General features: G+C 43.7%; 1 protein-coding gene across 2 annotated transcripts; it reads right to left on the bottom strand.

Annotated features, from left to right (window-relative positions):
• Positions 1–8,191: 8,191 nt before the first annotated feature.
• LOC128915184 (killer cell lectin-like receptor subfamily B member 1B allele B) lies at positions 8,192–18,349 on the bottom strand. 2 transcript variants are annotated; one of them, XM_054215232.1, is made up of 7 exons: positions 17,844–18,349; positions 15,829–15,897; positions 14,829–14,918; positions 12,704–12,769; positions 12,186–12,328; positions 11,404–11,513; positions 8,192–10,876 (listed from the first exon to the last, which is right to left on the bottom strand). In XM_054215232.1, the coding sequence occupies exons 1-7, from the start codon at positions 17,923–17,925 to the stop codon at positions 10,729–10,731; spliced, it is 708 nt and encodes a 235-aa protein (XP_054071207.1). In that variant the 5' UTR covers positions 17,926–18,349; the 3' UTR covers positions 8,192–10,728. The 2 variants fall into 2 exon arrangements, with proteins under 2 accessions (XP_054071207.1, XP_054071197.1); XM_054215222.1 differs by lacking the exon at positions 15,829–15,897 and having other exon boundaries at positions 17,844–18,332.
• Between the last annotated feature and the right edge of the window lie 1,952 nt (positions 18,350–20,301).

Below are 20,301 nucleotides of genomic sequence, written 5' to 3'. Positions count from 1 at the left end.
TGGTCAGCTGGGGTCAGCTGTCCCAGCTGTGTCCCCTCACAACTTCTTGTGCACCTCCAGCCTAATTGCTGGTGGGGTGGCATGAGTAGTAGAAAATGCCTTGATGCTGTGTAAGCACTGCTCATCAGTAACTAAAACATCCCTGAATTATCAACACTGTTTTTAGCACAAATCCAAAACACAGCACCATACAAGCCACTGTGAAAAGAACTTAATTTTATCTCCAGCCAAATCCAGCACAGGGCCCCACCACTGAAGAAGGATGTGGAAGTCCTTGAATGCATCTAGAGGAGGGCAACAAAGCTGGTGAAAGGGCCGGAAGGCATGTACTATGAGGAGCAGCAAGGACTCTGAGTTTGTCTAATTTGAAGAGAAGGAGGCTGAGGGGCAACCTCATTGCTCTCTACATCTTCCTGTGGAGAGGAAGTGGAGAGGGAGGTGCTGACCTCTTCTCGATGCTATCCAGTGATAGGAAGCATGGGAATGGTTCAAAGCTGTGTCAGGGGAGGTTAAGACTTGAAATTAGGAAGCATTTCTTTGCCAAAGGGTGGTGAAACACTAGAACAGGCTTCCTAGAGAGATCGTTGATACCCCATGCCTGACAGTATTTAAGAGGCATTCAGACAATGTCCTTCACAACATGCTTTAACTTTTGGTCAGCCCTGAAGTGGTCAGGCATTTGGACTAGACAATCGTTGTAGGTCCCTTCCAACTGGAACTATTCTCCCCTTCCCTTCCCTTCCCTTCCCTTCCCTTCCCTTCCCTTCCCTTCCCTTCCCTTCCCTTCCCTTCCCTTCCCTTCCCTTCCCTTCCCTTCCCTTCCCTTCCCTTCCCTTCCCTTCCCTTCCCTTTTTTTGTCTGTGCCAGTTTTAGCCAACTATCTATCAACATAACTATCATCAGATTTGCTCTTCTAATTCTCTTGTATACATTGGGGGAAAAATAGAAGAAAAGAGAACAGCAAATGATTCGGCTTTTGTAAAACTGGAATTCATAGATTTGCTATATAACAGAGCATAAGGTCTATTTTTCAGCAAACACCAAGTCATTGCTTCATTACTACCTGGCAATCAGCAGGTAAATCCCCTGCCATTCACTCACTGATGGTTACAGCAGGATTCATTTTAGAATCAGTCACATTATTTAATAAATAAGGAGCCTAGTCTCCTATACTGACCTAAGTAGAAGGAGTATGTAGATAGCTTGGGACTACATAATGATTATTCAAATGCCAGTGAGCAAATACTTATAGTAGCCCACCTATGCAAGCTCTGGATTTAATAATTAATCAGGAGCTACTGAAGATATGAGTGTATTCTGGTCTTTACCGCATACATAGCTTTTCTGATTTAGAACAAACTATACAAGAAAGTAATTTTATGAAAATAAAAAAAAATGCCAATGCCCGTTTAATCTCTTTCTTCCAAAGGCAGATGGTTTTCTATTATGTAAGTATCCTCTCATGTTCAGGGCCATCAGATCTGGAATACCCTGCTAACAGCCAGTAATTACAGAGACTTCTTCATTGGGCCAGCGGTCTGTTCTGGTATTCTGCCCCTCACTTCCTGTCCTCAGAGGCCAAGATAAGCCAAGCAAAGAGCAGCTGTGTGAGAAAAAGAAGAGGAAGTGAAGCAGTTTCTTTGGTGGTTGATGACTCAGAAGTGCCTGCTGCAGTCAAGCGAAGGTTTGCAGTGGCCCTCAGACCTGACAGCGAGAGGTATCCAGAAATGTTGTGACAGGCAGCCCGCTCTGGAATACTGATATCTCTGATGAGACCAGTCTCGTTTCTCTGGAGTTCCTGGGGGTGGAAGGAAAGAGGGAAAAATAAAATCACATGATCTGTTGTTGCGTTGGGAGCCACAAGACTCTGGCATCCTCTCAGGAGGATGGGGCCAGGCTTTTTTCAGTGGTGCCCGGGGACAGGACAAGAGGTAACAGGCACAAATTTGAACATAGGAAGTTCCATCCACACATGAGGAGGAACTTCTTTACCCTGAGGGTGGCAGAGCACTGGCACAGGCTGCCCAGAGAGGTGGTGGAGTCTCCGTCTCTGGAGACATTCAAAACCCACCTGGACGCGTTCCTGTGCAACCTGCTCTAGGTGACCCTGCTCTGGCAGGGGGGTTGGACTAGATGATCTCCAGAGGTCCCTTCCAACCCCTACCATTCTGTGATTCTGTGAGGTAAGCTATGTTCCATGTATGTGGACTTTCTGGATCACCCTAACTCCCTTTGTATGCATGACGTCTGGGGGACCTTCAGCACTATTTTATTCCTTATTCTGTCAAAAATGCCCTGCCATGGCATCACCCCCTAAGCAATGTTATATTACCAAGACGTGGGAGTGTTTTTTCTCTTTGGAGAAGAATCTTTAGCTTTTTTTTTTGAAAGTTAAGTGGTGACTAAATGTGTCTTGGATGGTTACTTGCAACTGCAGCCTAAGCGATAGGACTTTACAGTTCAGGTAGTCCCTTTCAGGTCCTACAGCCAGGGATAAGGATCAGCAATTGGTGTTACCCAAGGTTTTGTGTGTTGGGTCTATCTCTCAGCTGTGCTTTACTCTTGGAACACCAGAGCTGACTGCATTTCCCCAGCCACATATAGATTCCTGCAACAAGGCAGCTCAACTTGATAAATCCAGGTACCTGGCTCGCCCTTCCCTATCAACAACATTTCATTTTCATTATTTTTTCCATTTAGCATTCTTCATAGCTACATTTTCCTCTGCTACCTCCAGAAACATCTTGTCTCTGGACTCACTCTGAGGCCTCCTGCTTGAGTACACGCACAACATACAAAATGTCAGGGTAGCCCATGCAGCTGGAGATGTTGTTCCGAGGGTAGTAGAAGAGGAATGTGAGACACATCTCATTCATGGTGCTTGGCCCACCCTGCAAGACACAAGGATGATTCAAAGGTCTGCTGAGACACAACAAGGAGACTATTTCTCCTCAGGAAAGCACTCTTGTCGCAGCTCACAAAGACCCTGTGTGGTTAATAAAAAAGAATTTATGTCTTTGACAGTTAGAAACAGAGAATCAAAGTATCCTTTGACAAGAGTCTGATAAATAGGCTGCTCTGTAGTTTTATAGCTAAATCTACTTATCCTTTCCTTCAGGAAGACTACCGTATTTGTATTTCAATCTACAAGATCCCCAAATCTGAATCTTTGTAAAGTTCAACTAAAACATTCTGGGAATTAACTGAGCGTGACATCCAGATCAGAATTTTTCAGTTGATCCCTACTTTTGTAATGGGCTCAAGTAAATCAAACAGTGATTCTCTCCATGAACAGCTAAAGACTATCCCGACTTTGATGAGTGCAGGAACATGGAAACACTGGGCTGTAAATTTAGCGAAAGCCACTTGTCTGGTTAACACCAGAGGTTCTGCTAACTGACCTGGCCCTTCCTAGACAACGGCCCTACACACTGCAGGAGGAGGTAAGGTGTCCGAAGTACATGTAAGGGAAGGGCCTGGGGAAGGCAGCGTGGGTTGCTTCTCTCTTGTGAAGAGGTAAACCCATTTGTGGGATTGCTTTCACTCATGGACGTGGGTGCAATTGTGGTGCGGAAACGTGGAAGGATAGTGAAAACTGGCATGTACCTCAAGGAGATTTAACCTCAGGGGAAAATTAGTCATGATTTGAGTTGTATGTTATAGGAACTACTATGGCAGGAGCTACCTGAACCAATGGAGGATAATCATCTCACAAGACACGGGGCGAGTGCAACGATAACGCTGCCCAGACTGTATTTAGCACCCAACAAGCCATGACAACACGCCACCTCTCCTGTCCTGAGCGACACCGTAACAGATGGAGCCCAAGTTATGGACTAATGAACTGAACAGACTTTAATGGATATTTGAGTGGATATTGGAATCAACATTTGAGGGGGATGGCCTGTAGACTTAGGGGAATGACATCTGCGTTTATATCAAAGGATGGGGTGGGTGTTGATGATGGCATATGAGCATGATGCAAATGATAGGGAATAAGGGGTGGAGATTGTACTGGGCATGGCTGGGATGGAGTTAACTTTCTTCACAGCAGCCTGTACGGTGCAGTGTTTTGGATTTGTGGCTGAAACAGTTTTGATAACGCACTGATATTTGTCTGCTGCTGAACAGTGCTTCCACAGCATCAAGGCTTTCTTGTTTCCCTACTCTGCCCCCTGCCTCCGTCTGCCATGAGTAGGCAAGAAGGTGGGAGGAGAAACAGCCAGCACAGCTGACCCAAGTTGACCAAAGGTTTTTTTCATAGAATCACAGAATGGTTCGGGTTGGAAGGGACCTTAAAGATCATCTAGTTCCAACCGCCCTGCCATGGGCAGGGACACCTCCCACTAGACCAGGCTGCTCAAAGCCTCATCCAGCCTGGCCTTGGACACCTCCAGGGATGGGGCATCCACAGTTTCTCTGGGCAACCTGTTCCAGTGCCTCACTGCCCTTACAGTAAAGAATTTTTTCCTGATATCCAATCTAAATCTACCCTCTCTCAAATTGAAGCCGTTACCCCATGTTCTATCATAACACTCCCTGATAAAGAGTCCCTCCCCGTCTCTCCTGTAGGCCCCCTTTAGGTACTGGAAGGCTGCTATAAGGTCTCCCTGGAGCCTTCTCTTCTCCAGGCTGAACAACCCCAACTCTCTCAGCCTGTCCTCATAGGAGAGGTGCTCCAGCCCTTGGATCATCTTTGTGGTCCTCTGCTGGACCTGTTCCAACAGGTCCATGTCCTTCTTGTGGTGAGGACTCCAGAGCTGGACACAGTGGTCGAGGTGAGTTCTCACCAGAGTAGAGCAGAGAGGCATGTTTCAGCAGGGTTAGTCTGTGGGCTGCTTTTCCTTAATATCCTCCCTGGATGTCTCTGATACACAGTTGAATTCAACAAGCATGATTCCTGCTTTTGAAAATTGGGTTTCTCTTGTCTTTTCCAGTTCCCTCTACAGTCAAGTGGGCAACTGGGGAGCCAGTCAGGCTCTCCAAAAGCCTTTCATTGTATCCCATTGTGAAATTCTTGTTGAAGAAACGAAGTAACTGCAATTGCAAGATGAAATCCTGTTGTTGATTTATGAGACAGGAGAGATGACTGGCATATTACAGTTAATGGTAGAACCTCTCTAAGTGCCGTGTAAGGCTGGAAGGTGCTGTTAAATGACCTGGTGGATGGTGAGCAGGAAGTGGGAAAATAAGTTACATCCGAAAACAAATTTTTCAGATTAAGTAAAACATTGTTAGTATGGCAATGGCTACCCTCAAGTCTTTGGTACAGTTGCAAGTTTTTAGTCACCCATGCTACCATCAGTTAAAAATATGAATTTCTATGCACACTAAGAACATGACAAAATACTGTGTCATGCCTTATTGTTTATGCCAAGTTTCCTGGTATACAATTTTCTGTTTGTATCTTACTTAAAAAAAAAGCAAATAAGGTGTGTTGAAGCCCATTGCAGAGAAATTGCTTTCTCAGCAAACTCCACGTTTTTCTTAAAACCTACAATCAATCTGCAAATGCGCTTTATTCTCCCAGAGGATCCCTGCACAGTTGAAATAATTATTTTTTCTATTATGTCTCTGGTTGTTTGATCTTCAAATTTAGTCCCAGCCCTCATAATTTTCCCTTTTGATCATATTGTACAGTTTACACTCCTTCCCACTGCTTTCGGCAGAATATAGTCCTATGATTAAAAGAGGACCACGGGACTCATATCTCCTTGAAAGCTGAGCATTTGTCATACTCGCTTGTTGCCATGTTGTTTCCCTTTCTATTTGGCAATGTGAAATGCTGTTTTCCTAGGTAATTTCTGCCACAATCTGCTTTTTTCCTAACTCGGTGTCCGTTTGAACTCATCTCCTTAAAGCGCCTCTCCCTAAACCTCTACTGCAATTTCCCTCAGAGCAAACCACCTCAGCTAGTTTTAAGCACTTCCACAGTCTCCATCTCTAGTAGATGAATCACTAGAAGTGAGACTTAACCTCTCAGTGTTTTAGTTCCGAATTAGCACCTCACTGCTTTGAACTCCAGACAGATTTCCCTTTGGTGACTTCATTGAGGTATTTTTATCTTAGGGCTGCTTCTTCTAGCAAACCATGCTGATTTCCCAAAAATCAAAAGTGAAAGCAAAAATGTGTTTCCAAAAAGATGATAAAAATATGGTACCTTCTCTAAAAAGATAAACACAAGTATAGCAACACCCACGAAGTCTGGAAGCCAAATAAAGGCCTAGCTTCATTGTTTTTCAGAGATGAACCCACAAGAAAGAAGGTTCACACATTTTCAGGCCTTCATAATGCTGGAAGTTTTAAACTTTAGTCACACAGGCATAGCTACTCTACAGGCGCTCTGCTGGTCGGCTCGTGAAGGAAGGAGAACATGCTCTCCAAGTAGGAGCTCCCTTATATCAGAGCTACATTGGGGAGTAATAATTGACCAACCTGCATCAAGAAAATACCACACCGAGACAAAATAGTTATAGCAATTGCAACATCATGTCCAAGCGCTGGCTTAGTTGTAGGAAGCCTTTGTACCGCTCACTTGCCCTCAGACTCTAGTCTGGGACCAGGAGGAGAAAGGGGGTCTGTGGGAAACTCCTACCAGTCAGGTCTCTGCCAAGCATTTCTGTTCATATTGAAGGGTCCCTTTCTTAACAAAGAAAGATGTAGGTGAGAGAGCAAAACTGGCCTTTGGAAAGCAAGCCAGTATCAGCAGGCACTTTTAGAAATGTTTGCTTTTTTTCCTTTTTTGATACACGGAGCAAACATGGGTGCATATAGCACCTATAGTTGAAGTCTCAGTTCAAGAATTCTGTTTTTCCTAATGCTGAAATAAGGAAAAAAGCACATGCTTAGTCATGTTAAAAGTACGTATATGGACAATTCACTGAAACTTTGTAGCACCTCCATCAACGAGGATCAGAAATTTGATAGGGAAATTACCCTTTTCCCTAAATACAGCCTCCCTATCCCAGTTGTTCTCGTATCTAACTGTAGGTGCTCACTAGAGACTCAGCAGAGTCTGGTAACTTCCCCTCAAAAGATTCGGCATGTACTCAACATGCTCCAGCATAAGTTCCCAGGACTAGGAATAACAAACAAACAAGCCAACCCAAGGAAAACCGAACCAAGTAACCCAAAAAACCCTGTATAGATGAAACTTGCACTTCCTGTGTTGGAAATGATCCTTCTCTCCTCCCATGGTCCTCCTCCTCATCTAGTAGTTGATGAAGCAGAAAAGGAAACATTGGCGTTTTTTTCTTTTCAGAAGAAAAAGCCTTCTGAAAATGGAATGTGGGCAGAGCTTCATCAGCACAGAGTTTCAACCAAGGAAGCGTTTCATGGGGTTGATGTGCATATTTGTCACACACACATATTGTCTCTTCAGCATGTACAGAGCCACTTACCTCTGTTAATGCTTGCATGGAAATCGTGTTTCTATGTCAGCAGCATCACAGCTAAAAGTGGAGGGGACAACTCTTACCAACTAGAGAAGTGAGGCTGGAGGAACATCGTCCCAGTGACTGAGCAGAGTAAGCCAGTTAATCCACTAAAGACCACATTTTGCCTGAAACACAGTGGGCAATGGGTCTACGACAATAGGACTTCCTCCCTTGTTAGGGATTTCCTTGTAAGCAGTGTTTGCTCCTTAGTCCTGTGACTTTCTGTCTCAGGGTTTAATGAACTTCATGTGGTTCCACAGTGACCCTGTGGAACAGCTTTCCCCTTTCTGTCACCTCTGATGCACAGCAGCTCGGATCTGCTGCTGGCTGAAGCCTCCTAAATCCCACTAGGTCCAGTGGCTCCCAGGGAAGAGATATTTCCTTGGCTCTCCCCTTCAGTAGAGCCCGCCTGATCAAAGGCCAGCAGCTCTAATACGAAAATAAAAGGGCAGCCCTCCTCCAGGCTGCTCCATAACACATAACACAATGTGGAGTCCTGTCCCCCCGCTCTCTGGTAAACTGAGTAGAAAGAAAGAGCCCCTCCAGCACAGCTTCCTTCTGAAATAATAGTTTAGATTCTGGTTTCTGCCATTGAGGTTATTCTGTCACAGCTACTATGAAATTGTTAAAGGAGAAATCACTGCCTGAGCATTCACACACCGTTCATGGTGTCGCACACACACACATTTACTCTTGGACGTGCTTCGTCCTTCTTCAGGCTCGGCGATAGGTTTCCTGCATCAGAGTCTCAGGCGTTATATTTTATAAAATAATGAATTTAATTGAAAGGTACAGCAGCAAGGACAGCGTGGGCTGGGTGCCTCCAAAGAGAGGGACCCCGAGCAAAGAAATCCCAGGCAATGATACCCTTGTGATCTATACACCCTCGCCTCACACGCCCTTCACATGCTGTCCACGCATCTTTTAGTCCAATGGTGCTTCTTGGTCTGGGGTCTTCTAACATCTAATTGGAGTCCTTTTCTGTGTCCAGGCAGGCAGACTCTTATCTTGTTGATTTGCAGTTTCAGCCAAGGCTTGGAGCCTCTGTACCTTCTGGTTCACATTCCTTGTGCATCTGCACTCGCTGGCAGAACATGGAGAACTGAAGAGTCCCAAACGTGGGAAAAACACTACCAAAACATCAGTGTGGTATCAAAGCGCTTCTCATACTAAAAGACTAAACACGGCACTCTACCAGCTGGTGGGAAAACTACTAAGACAAATAACTCTATCACAGCCTAAAGCCTTCACCAAATTTAGCCACTCCTGTTAAGTAAAGCTAAGCAAACTGCTTAAATCACACCATATGAACACCACACAACCCTAAGTAATTTATCCTAAGTAAAACTTACTTATTTATGCTAAACAGCTCATATCCCTCAACAGCTCCTCCCTTTGTTTTCTTTAAGCATCCCTGCTAACATGCTAAACAAAGCTCGTGAAGCCTTTCCAGTTGCCCGATCATTCTCCCCAGTTTTACATTTAAGATGATTATCAACCACAACTACAACAGGGACAGACTTAATAAGATTACTGTCGGGAAGCCAGGTCCCTCTATTTTATGTAGATTTTTTCTTGTTCTCTTTTACTGCTGTTCCACCACTCTGGATCATCCATTCTCTGTAATGTCATACTTAGCCGTGCTGTAGCAGCCATCAACATCAACAGTACCAAGAGTAGAAAAACAATCCACTTCCTCCCTGTTGATTTTCAGGAAGCTGCCGTCTGTCGGCTGCTTGGGCTATCCACCGCTTGCTTGCCATGGGAATGGCGTATCCAATTTTCTTTCCCTAACACTTCAGCAGCAAAAGAAGAACACAATAAAACAGTGCATGGTCCCTCCCATTTGGGTTCCAATTTTGATTTGGGGGAATTTCTTACTTTGTTCTTTGGTGGTTACAGATCAGTGGGGAACTACAAGTATGTTTCAAAAGAACCTTGATGAATGAGGGCAGTGAGAAGCATTGCTCATCTGAGGGACATCGAAATGTGCTTTTAAGTCAGAATGAGGGAGTTTTTCCATTATGATTCCATTATCACTACCCATAGCCACAACATTCTGAGAGAAATTCTACGATTAAGCAAAAACTTTTTTCCCCCAAAAAGAAAGCATGACACCTCTGTCACTTCACAGAGCTTTCTCCATCCAGCAGATGAAGAAGAGAGCCATGAATGGCACCATTTTCAGTAGGAACAATTCTGCCTCAAAGGACACAGTAAGAACTATAATCCTTGGCGTCACAAAAGCCCTAGGGTCTCATGAGCCACTGAAGCACATTGGAAGAGCTTTGGTGATATTCACTGTTTGCTGGTCACATATTTGCTCTACTGGTACCACCTGTTTCTGCTGTTGGCTCTAATATTTCTGTGCAGCAAAAACCTTCATGCATGATTTTCGACTTTGATCATTATCCAAGAAAAACAGGACAGTCCTCTGTGCTGTCATTCTCTGTAGCTCACCCTCATACTTCTCACCAGATTCTTCACCGATAACTGTGGGTTTGATTTGACTCTTTTCTGTCCAGTTGACGCTATTATGGTGACTCTGTTTTTCAGGCTTTGGTGGTCTCAGCTGCTCTTCATCCTATGCACTTCCTCAGCAGGGTTAAGTCTAAAGCTGATATACTTCCCTTGACCTACACAGGATTAGTGGTGATATTATGCGCAGAGCTGTGGTATAGGATCATTTCCCTTTTGGTGAATCACATTTTAACCTCACACGGTCTGGTATCCTGCGTGGTTTTTTAACAGAGTAAGGTTTATACACACACACATTTGACTTTGTCCTGTCAATCATATCCACATGGCAATGAGCATGGTTGCACTTTTCTAGAGGACCCAAATTAGAAGTATGTGTTAACCTTCACTTGTGGCTGCTGGGAAGACCAGTGCATGGCAAGGCTTTGAAGTGTCTCCTTGAGCACAGGCAGGGCTGAGAATGTATGGGTGTATAGGCATGTGTCTGCGAGAGATAGGATCTGTTTGTGATCACCCCTATCACCGAGGTTGGACTCCTATCACCTAACAGGGGCTGCCTGAAACTCAGGCGTCTGGTATGAGCAAGTCACCCAGACTCCTAATGTGTGGAAATGCATGCTCCTCTAGAGGGGGATTCATGCAGTCTTCGACACCCACCTGGGGAAAGAACATGCTAAGCTTGGCAAGGTGTCTAGAGGGAGCCTGTGAGACCCTTTGACTAGATTTTTAGACGGCTAAAAATAAAGGAGAGAAATCCCATCTGCCGTTCCTGCAGGAAGCTGGGGATGACCTGCCTGCCTGAACCCTATTGCGTTCAGTTCTCCTTCTGCTCTTCTAAAAGATTTGCAGCTTTCTCACACATATTTTGTGTTGTTGAGGATCCATCACAAGATGCAGTTTCTACTTTTTCATGTCCAATGACAGTACAGAAATAGTCAGTAAAGTCTCCTTCTATATTAAACCTGAAAAGGGAGAGAAAGGCAGATTTAGTTGCCTTCCTAACTTATCTGGATGCAATGCAGTCACTATCACTTCCATGAAAGACACTGTGGCACCTAGCCTTGCTGCTAAATTATGTTATTGTCATAATATGTGGGATTAGAAGCTGCTTTCTTGGAGTCTCCCTCCCATTCTTTAATTTTCTTCCACAGACCTCAACAAAAGTGCATGGGCTAGGCTTTCCCTCCAGAGACCTTCCCCTTCTTTGGTAGCCTCCGTTCCGTGGTGCTGACATCACACTGTCTCTTGTCCCTCCATCCCATATCCTTTCTTTCCCCACTGAACTCCAGCTAGTCAGATTCCTACAGCTGTATCCTCTCTTGCCTTCCTGCTGTGACCTGCCTGTGGTCCCGCTGGTGACTTGCAGGCTCCCTGTCACAGGAGACGTGCTGAAGCACCTGAACCTCAAGGAATCAGGTTGTTACAAATTTATTTTATTTTTTACTGTTTCCAGGTGTTACCTCACAGTGACTTGCTGGAATAAGCTTACATGTCTGTGCTATGTTCCATGTTGTTAATCCACTTCCACTTCTTCTTGTTCTCAGAGTATGTGAGACCAAGAAAGTAGTAATAATTTTCTGATTGAAACATAAGATAAACCTGGAAAGGAAATGAACAATGGGAATACATAGAAATTACGTTTTCTTCACCAGAGGTACACAGAAAGCTTAGTGCAAAATCCCCAGCTTCCTGTGGAAAGTACAGTGTGCATCCAGCCACACCATCTCTTTCCACAGCTTCAGAGGCTGAATTTTTCCATTTTTATTTGATCTCATCCCTCTTCCTGGGGCTTCTTAAGAATAGATTAAATAGAAAAATTACACAACTGTGATACCATTAAAGCTATACATTGTAATTCACCAGGCGTGACTTGATACCTGGAGACACTGTTCTATTCTGATTGTAATGGGAAAGCCCTTTCTGTTTTTGTCAAAGCAATGGATCTCACAAAGAAGTGTCTGTTCGACTTGCTTGGTCTTGGTTTGTGTGCTAAATCTCTTGAAAACATAAGTTAGCTGGGCAGACACTTTGCTCTTCCCATGGGAGCATGCTTGCAGAGAGAAGCTTCTGGATGGAGGACTTCAACCACCAAGATGCGTCTTACTGTGAAGGTGTTTGGTACCATCCAGAGGGGCCTGGTGTATAGGGGGCTAGCAGTAGATTATGGACCCGCAAGGACATCTAACATGAGAAGACACAAGTGTAACCCATCAGCCCTTTGGCATACAGGTCAGGCAACCCTAGAAGCAGCCCCCTGAGTTCAGATCTCACCAGTTCATCCTTGGTGTCAATGACCACCAGGTCTGAATTCATGTCAGTACATTCTTTACGGGAGGCATTCCAGTCTTTTATTTCCTGAATTTGAGAGAAGAAGTAGCATTTTTCCCCGTGTTTTTCCCAGTTTCGGGGGCAGCCTGCAGGAGGGAAGAACAGGTGTGGAAAAATCCATGTTCACCAGAGGGATCGTTATATTCATGTCTGTTCACGTACCCATGGGCTCTTCTGCGCTAGCGTGAGAGAGTAATCAGTTGTTCCCTCTGAAACAGTAACGCAGTGCTGCCCAAGCACTACTTTTAAGGAAGATGAAAATGTGAAATGTCTCTGGCCTTGAGAGCTCGTCCTGTGACTGTACGGGATAAAGTTATTTATTCCTGAGATGTCAGATTGTTTCTTTGTTTGTTTGTTTTTCTTCTGAACAAAATCTAGTCACCTTCCCCCTACTCCTCCCCTTAAAAGGCAATCCATCAGGCTTCTGGACACTGTCTTTTGAATGACAGAGGATTACCTACCTAGTGCCACTTTAGAGTTGTTGGAGAATGGTTTTGAGTCAGCTGGGCTGCTTGCAGTTGGACAGCCTGGAAATAAGAGTAGAATTTCTGCTTTGAATGTCTGACCATTTTGCCACACACGGTCATAGCTCTTCTGGACCTCCTTGACCCCCACCATCACCCCACACAGAATGCCTACTCCTCTCATTTTTTCCCCCTCTATTGATAAAACTCCAAAACTGTAGTACCATACAGTAGTAACAGTACTTATGCGTAATTTACTGGAGAAGCTCATGTGATTTTTATGTATTTTTCATGTCTTCTCAGGGCTTTGGTTTTATCAGCTTAGAAACTCCCTCAACTCCTGTTGAAAGCATGGCGTTCAGGGATCACTCATAGTTAAGCTAAAGGAGGATGATGTTGTTCCAGCTGGCTCTTTGTAGCAGAAAGAAAATCTTTACATTCTCCCAGCTTCTCTGCTAGGGAAACCTCAGCTTTAAAGACACAAGTGCCCATGCCATGAATGGGTCTTCTTAGTTCACCTGACTGTGAGTTACTAAACTGTCTATAACAAAGTGTAAGGAGGCATTTTTGAGGTTATTTGGAGCTGAACAATGAATGATGAATAATAACAGTATAGAAACATTAAACTAAAAGTTATAGAGGTAGAATTCTTATACTTGAAAGAACCACTGATAAATTCCTTATAAAGAAGAATGTATAAAATGAGAAAAAGATTGAATTAAAGAAAGATCTGAGAAAGTTGTACCAGAACAGCATGGAGCATGAAAGAACTGATGTCTCTGCAGACTTCATACTAGAGGCAAAGTGTAATAGAAGCAGAACATGAAAGGAAGAACTTCGTTTACAAGCAGTAAGCTCAAAATTAAGATGAGGGAAAAGAAGTGAAAGGAAGATCGAACCTGATCTTCTCCTACAGTGGGCGTTTCTTCATTCTCCCAGTCCCTGCCTTTGCCTCCTGCTACTTGGACGTTGTGGTTAGAGCACCTGCTGGTGAAGACTGAGGCAAAAAAGTTGTTGAGTACCTCAGCCTCCTCCATATCCCCAGGTAACCAGGTCTCCTGTTTCCTTCTGGAGAGGGCTGACATTTTTCCTAGTCTTCCTTTTGTCACCAATTTACCTGTAGAAGCTTTTCTTGCTGCCCTTGAATTCCCTGTGCAGATTTAATTCTATCTGGGCTTTAGCTTTCTTAGCCTGATCCCTGGCTGCTCAGACAATTTCTCTGTATTCCTCCCAGGCTGTCTGTCCTTGCTTCCACCCTCTGGTTCACTGAGGCAGTACTGAAAACAGCAAAGTACCTGTAACTGAAGCAGCCCTGAATCAAAGTCTAATGACTCCTCATTCAACTCCGTATTTAAAGCTCTATTAAATGCTGGTAATTTCACCTTGTTATGTTGTGCTGGCTTAGGTTTTGGGGTTTTTTTCAATTTTTCCCTTCCTGCAGTGTTTTACATTTATAAAGGTCAGAGCACTATCAGACATCTGTCCTTTATCCTCTGCCCTGAGAAAGAAAAAACCATTGACTTCCCCCAACCATGGAATTTTTAATATTATAAAGGTTTCAGCAAAGGTGTGGTTGACTGTGGAAGCCTCTTAAGCTTGCTCAACTAGCAAAGGATGAAAAGAAACAAGCAACCACGCATGAAATTTAAAAATGATTCCTTGAAAATATTCAAAGGCAAGTACCACATGGCTCTCTGAAAATTTGTTGGTCTTTTTTCCAATGGAGATGAGAATGCTTTCTTCCTAAAGAAAACTTTATATCTTTTTATGTAGTTGAAAGATTCTTATGGACTCAGTGATATACATGGAGAGAGACCTAGTACTCGGCTTTCATTCGAGTAAAGTGCAAACAACTTCCTTTAAGTTGTGACTTAGCTACCTCTACCCCTTTGCTAAGCTACCTCTTAGCTACTTGAGCTTTTATTAATATTTGGTGAAAGATTTTTGGTGTTATGGATATCTTGATGACAAGATAGAAGACCATGGCCTTGAAATATTCTCACGGATAACAATCATAATAGTAATAGACATTGTCTAACCTTGACTTGTTTCTTCAAAACATTTGTATAATAAATTACTGTTAGAACATTGGTACAGTTACTACATTTTTAGCAGGACTTACACATGAGTATCCGACACACTGCTAAGACGAGTAGGAGAATTATCACAGCAACAAATACAGCAACACGTGTTCTGGGGGAACAGCTTTTACCTACAGATAGACAGAAAAAATCAAGATTAGGGCAACACCTGGAAAAGGAACTCTTCATCTTCATTCACAGATGCCCTTTTCGTGCTCACACTTAGAGTTTTAATATCTCCTAGGATGAAGACTCTACAACCTCAGCTGTAGGAAGTATCCAGAAGGAAAAAGAACAAAAATCAGGGATGTTTTGTCTGCTGCATGCTTTTATAAATCCATGATTCGCCTCTGCTTTCAATGGTGCATGCAGGTCTACTACTCCTATTTCAAAAAGCATATAGAAAAAGGTTCAGAGAGGGGAAGCAGTAAATGAGCTTGGCTGCTTATTGTCTCTTTCAGGGACTATCAGCTGAAACTAATAGGAGGCCATTTCAAAATTAAAAAATGCAGCTGGTTCTCTGTGTGATGTTGAAAAGAACCGTGGATCCCCTCATCAAAGGATGTTATAGAAGTCAGGGCTGTGTATAGAACCAAGGGGAGATTGGGCAAGTTTGTAGAAGAGAAATCCACTGTGGGTATGTAAGTAGAAACACATCTGTATCAGGAAGTCCCTGAGTAGATGCGTGCACGTGGAAGTGTTACAGGAAGGTATCATATGCGCCTGCCCTCTTCTTATTCATCTCTCATTTTTCACTTATGCCTACTGTTGGAGACAGGAGGCTGGGCTAGGTGGTTTCTTGTCTGTCCCAAAATAGCTATGTGTTCCTTTACTTGTGAACCCAACGAGTATTTAGCCACGTATAACATAACATGTCAATTGCCCCCTGCTTTGTCTATGCAAATCAGGTAACTGTATTTTCCTGTCTGCCATACAGCTTTATATCACTGCATTTTTGGAAAATAAGGAAAAATAAGGAATGGCCTCCTCTCCTCTCATTGTTTACGTTCATATCAATTTAGCAGACAGCTAAAAATTCACCGGATGATGTGTAGCTAGCAGGAGCATTTGTATCCAGGGATTGCACTTTCACTTCTGCATATGTAGAACCTTAAAGCAGGCAAAAACAACAGAGAGCAGAGGAAGTTGAAAAACAACTTAAATGGAACAAAGGTGACTGAAATGATGAGAAATGCTAAACACATGACAGCAACTGATTTATAGGACTGTGTTTAACTATGCCCGAATAATATTTTTGTCCATTGCAGTCACACCTTGCTACAGGACTCGCTAAAAGCAGAAACAGATCTGGTTTATCTTCTGTGCAGACAATAGCAGAGGAGACACAGGCACATGCACAGGCGTTTTAAATCCAAACAGAAGTGGAGAAAGAAGGTTGTCTGCTTACCTTATTAAATTCACATCCACATGTGAGTGGTGAGAATGGCTACAACATCAAAGCAAACCTGAAAACTGCAGATCATGCTAAACTTGAAGGCGGTAACTAGTTGATGATAAGATGGTGAGAAAAGTGAAAATTATTCTAACATCTGCAGATAACAGATGGAAGAAAGCACGTGGGGAAGTAATCTGGGGAAGTCATGAAGTAATCACTTGAAAGTGGTGGTAGAAACACTGTTTTCTGGAGCATTAGAAATCCTAATTAGAGATAGCATCCAGCCATCTGAAAATAGATGCAAAAGACAAGCACAGGATGGCAAGAAATAGAAACTACTATTTCCGTCAAAGACATAGTAAGTTTTAAAAGAAGGGAAGAAAAAGGACAATGAAACACAAAGTGTATAAAGTCTGTTATTTTAAGATGTAATTTTATGCAGATGTAACAAAACCAGTGTGAATGTTTATGCAATAATTCTTAGTGCATTAAAGAAAGATAAATTTTAAGTTAGAATTTTGCAAAGTCATTTATACTGAATCAAACTGGATCTGTCCATGAAACATTTTATGCATGATTTATTAAACAAGTAGTTTGTACAGACAAAGCCACAAGGTAAAATACCCAAAACAATGCCTACTATGTTCAGCTAGCAGAAACAGGCTACGTGCGAGACGGCTTCAAACAACAGAAACATTAAGCACTCAATCTCCTGATCGGTTTGCAGCAGGAATCGGAGTCTGCTGCATGAGAACATGCCGGGTTCAGGATATAATGACTGTGGAACAGTCTCCTAAATTGATAGAAACTATTCGTAATGTCACACAAGAAACTCTCCCTCACACTTGCAACTTAACAAATGAAAAGTAGACCTTGTAACAATTCCCTTTTTTTCTGGCAGAAAACCTATATGGACATGCCACCTGCGCATTTTTTACAGCACTGGCCCCAGCATTTCCTTTGTCCTCTCTGGGGCTTTGGTGGTCCATGCGTAAAGGAATATGGAATATTAGTGGTTCAGTTTAAATAAAACTAATTGCTTAGAGTTAATCGCTTAGTGGTAGGCCTCGTTGGCATACTACTTATATAGAACTGACTTAGCAGAGGTAGCTAAAGTTCCTGAAGCCCTGGGCAGCAAGCTGCGAACTTTCATCTTGATAAGTTAAAGTTGTTTTGAACTTGTACTTAGTTACATAAAGCAAGGCCCTAAGACCGGTACAAACCAGGAGATAAGGAAGCTACTACCATCTGCAGAGGCTGCAAACCTACAAGATAAGAACAGTTAACGGCCTGCCCAGAGGCAGACAAAGAATCTAATGAGGAATAAGAAGACCCCAGACCATAAATTACCATTGGACCAAGGGGTGCACGCAAGTTGCGTGAAGAGTGCGTGAAGGGCAGATGCATAGAGAGATTGTAAGGGTGTAATTGCTCAGGAATGTCTTTGTTCTGGGGCCCTCTCCGCAGGCACCCAGCTCGAGCGGTCCTTGCTGCTGTACTACTCAAATAAATTCTCTGGGGGAGGGAATTATTGCCTGAGACTCTGCTATGGGAAACCTAGCGTGGAGAAAAACTTTTTTAACACACGACACTCACTCAAAAGATGTGGGAGGGAGGCTGAAGAGCACAAAGAAAGCTCAGTGCAGACTGATTGACCTACCTTGGACATCAGTGACCTTCTGCAGCCTGGGCCTGGTTGGTTCGGTCACGTTCAAGTCAGCGTAAATGCGATTTTCTGACATTCTTGCTCCCCCTTCTTGTTTCCTCTCGCTGCTGTTTTTAAAATGGTACTCTGGACTAACAACTCATAGCTCCCGCCCCTCTCTAACCTTCAGGAGGAAGTTCTTTGCTCTTTCTGTCATTCAGAAACCCATAATGACAAAAGAAGACTACTAATTGATCTTTTGATAGTAGCATGTTAAATGTAAGGTGGTGACCTTGATGTGGTCACCTTCGTCGGGAAGTGGTTCTGGCATTAGTAGTATTTTGAGTTTCAAATCTTGACACCCAGCCCTCGCCTTCCTCCCTTTGTATTTGGAAAGGACAAGTTTTGTTACATGGAATGGAAAGGGGAAGAAACATAGAGAGCTTCAGAAGTCAGCACCAGGAAGCAGAGTGAAGCTCTCAGGGTGGACCCATGGCACATCGTGGGAAGAGCCCTGTGGAGTCCAGAGGCAGCGCTCTCAAAAGCAGACATCTGAAAGCAGGACACATTTGCCCTGATCCATAGAGAAAGGTACGGAATGCTGCTGAAACAGGACCCTGCCGCTCTTTGGGGCTCTGTTATGTGCCTGTAGCTCTTCTAAAGCCGAACCGAGCTGGCGTGTTGAGTCCTGAGGAATGCGGGTTTTGTGCAGCTCAGAAACATGCTCTTCCCCTCGGTAGGTAACTTCTAATGGCCTATGGGGATTCATGAAGTGGGATTGGTCCCGTCTGTTTTGGGAAGGGCCAAGGGTGCCTAATGTGCAAAGGCAGCAACTAGAATGGGTTAGCAATTAGTCAAGTTAGTAGTTAGTTTAGGTTTTAAAGAAGACAACCCCTAGGCTACCCAGCTTTTGAATTGGCGCATGACTAATGCTTTCATAGAGCAGGAGATGGCAGCTAGGTGGACACTGCGCTGTGAATCATTGTTAGAGGAAATATCCTAGCTCATAGCAGCATTTGCCAATTGAAAATGCCAGGTTTAGCCTTTTGCTGATGGCAGATGTAATCTGGCTGCCATGGAAGCTCGATCACCCAGCCTGATGTGTCGGTCGACAGCAGCTCAATATGTGTCAGCAGTGTGCCCTGGCAGCCAAGAGGGCAAATTGCATCCTGGCGTGCATCAAACACAGCATAAGCAGCCGGTCAAAGGAGGTGGTCATCCCGCTGTGTTCAGAGATGGTGCAGCCTCACCTTGAATACAGTGCGCGGTTCTGGGCCGGTGTGGTTTAACCCCAGCTGTCAACTAAGCACCACACAGACACTGCCTCCCGCCCTCCCGCAGTGGCCTGGGGGAGAGAACTGGGAGAGTAAAAGTGAGAAACCGCGTGGGTTGAGACAAAGACAGTTGGACAGGTAAAGCAAAAGTCACGCACGCAAGCAAAGCAAACCAAGGAATTCACTCACTGCGTCACATTGTCAGGCAGGTGTTCAGCCAGCTCTGTGAAAGCAGGGCTCCTTCACGTAGTATGGTTGTTTGGGAAGACAAAGCGCCATCACTCCCAACGTATCCCCATTCCTTCTTTGTTTCTTTTTTGACATTAGGAAGCATTTATTCACCAAGAGGGTGGTAAGATACTAGAAAAGGCTTCCTAGAGAGATAGATGATGCCCCACGCCTGACAGTGTTTAAGAGGCATTTGGACAATGCCCTTCACAACATGCTTTAACTTTTGGTCAGCCTTGAAGTGGTCAGGCAGTTGGACTAGACGATCGTTCCTTCCAACTGAAACTATTCTATTCTATTCTGTTCTGTTCTGTTCTATTCTATTCTATTGTAAAGCCTCTTGCCCTAATTAAATACAAGGGAGGATGAATGTGTGACTCAGTACTACCAGCCTTGCTGTGACTTGAGATGGAATGTGATATATCCCCATAGGAATTTGAAGGTATATCCCCATAGGAATTTGAAGGAGAAAATTGTTTAGTGACAATGAAGATCATGTTACTAAGCACAGCACTGTGACCTCAGTAATGTAAGTTTTATTTGGGACATGGCTCTTGGTGTCTGGATGATTCTCTTGGAATCTCATGGATTCTTTTCATGAGCTTGCCTTCAAGGCAAATATTATTTTTTTTCTGTCTGTGCTTCAATTTTAGCCAAGTTAATTACTAGCTAATAAATGTTCATCATCCCAGTGAGGGAGGAATCCACACTGTGTGGTTAGTTACCCTCCTAATCACTCCATTCTGTGATGCTTGCTTATAATGTCTGAGGACGTTTTTATCTGGTGTACTATTTATTGTCAAAATAAGCAGAGTCTCTGCCTTGGGAATGGGGGGAGAGAAATTGTTGAGAAGTACCAGCATGGAATTTGAGACTTGGAAGAATCGGTATGATGACAAAGAACATAACTTTCATCAGATTTGCTCTTCTAATTCTCATGTACACATTGGGGGAAAAGTAGAAGAAAAGAG

This window comes from Rissa tridactyla, chromosome 1, assembly GCF_028500815.1.
Source record: "Rissa tridactyla isolate bRisTri1 chromosome 1, bRisTri1.patW.cur.20221130, whole genome shotgun sequence".
In the NCBI taxonomy this organism is placed as follows: Eukaryota; Metazoa; Chordata; class Aves; order Charadriiformes; family Laridae; genus Rissa; species Rissa tridactyla.
This window is presented reverse-complemented; position numbering and strand designations above follow the sequence as displayed.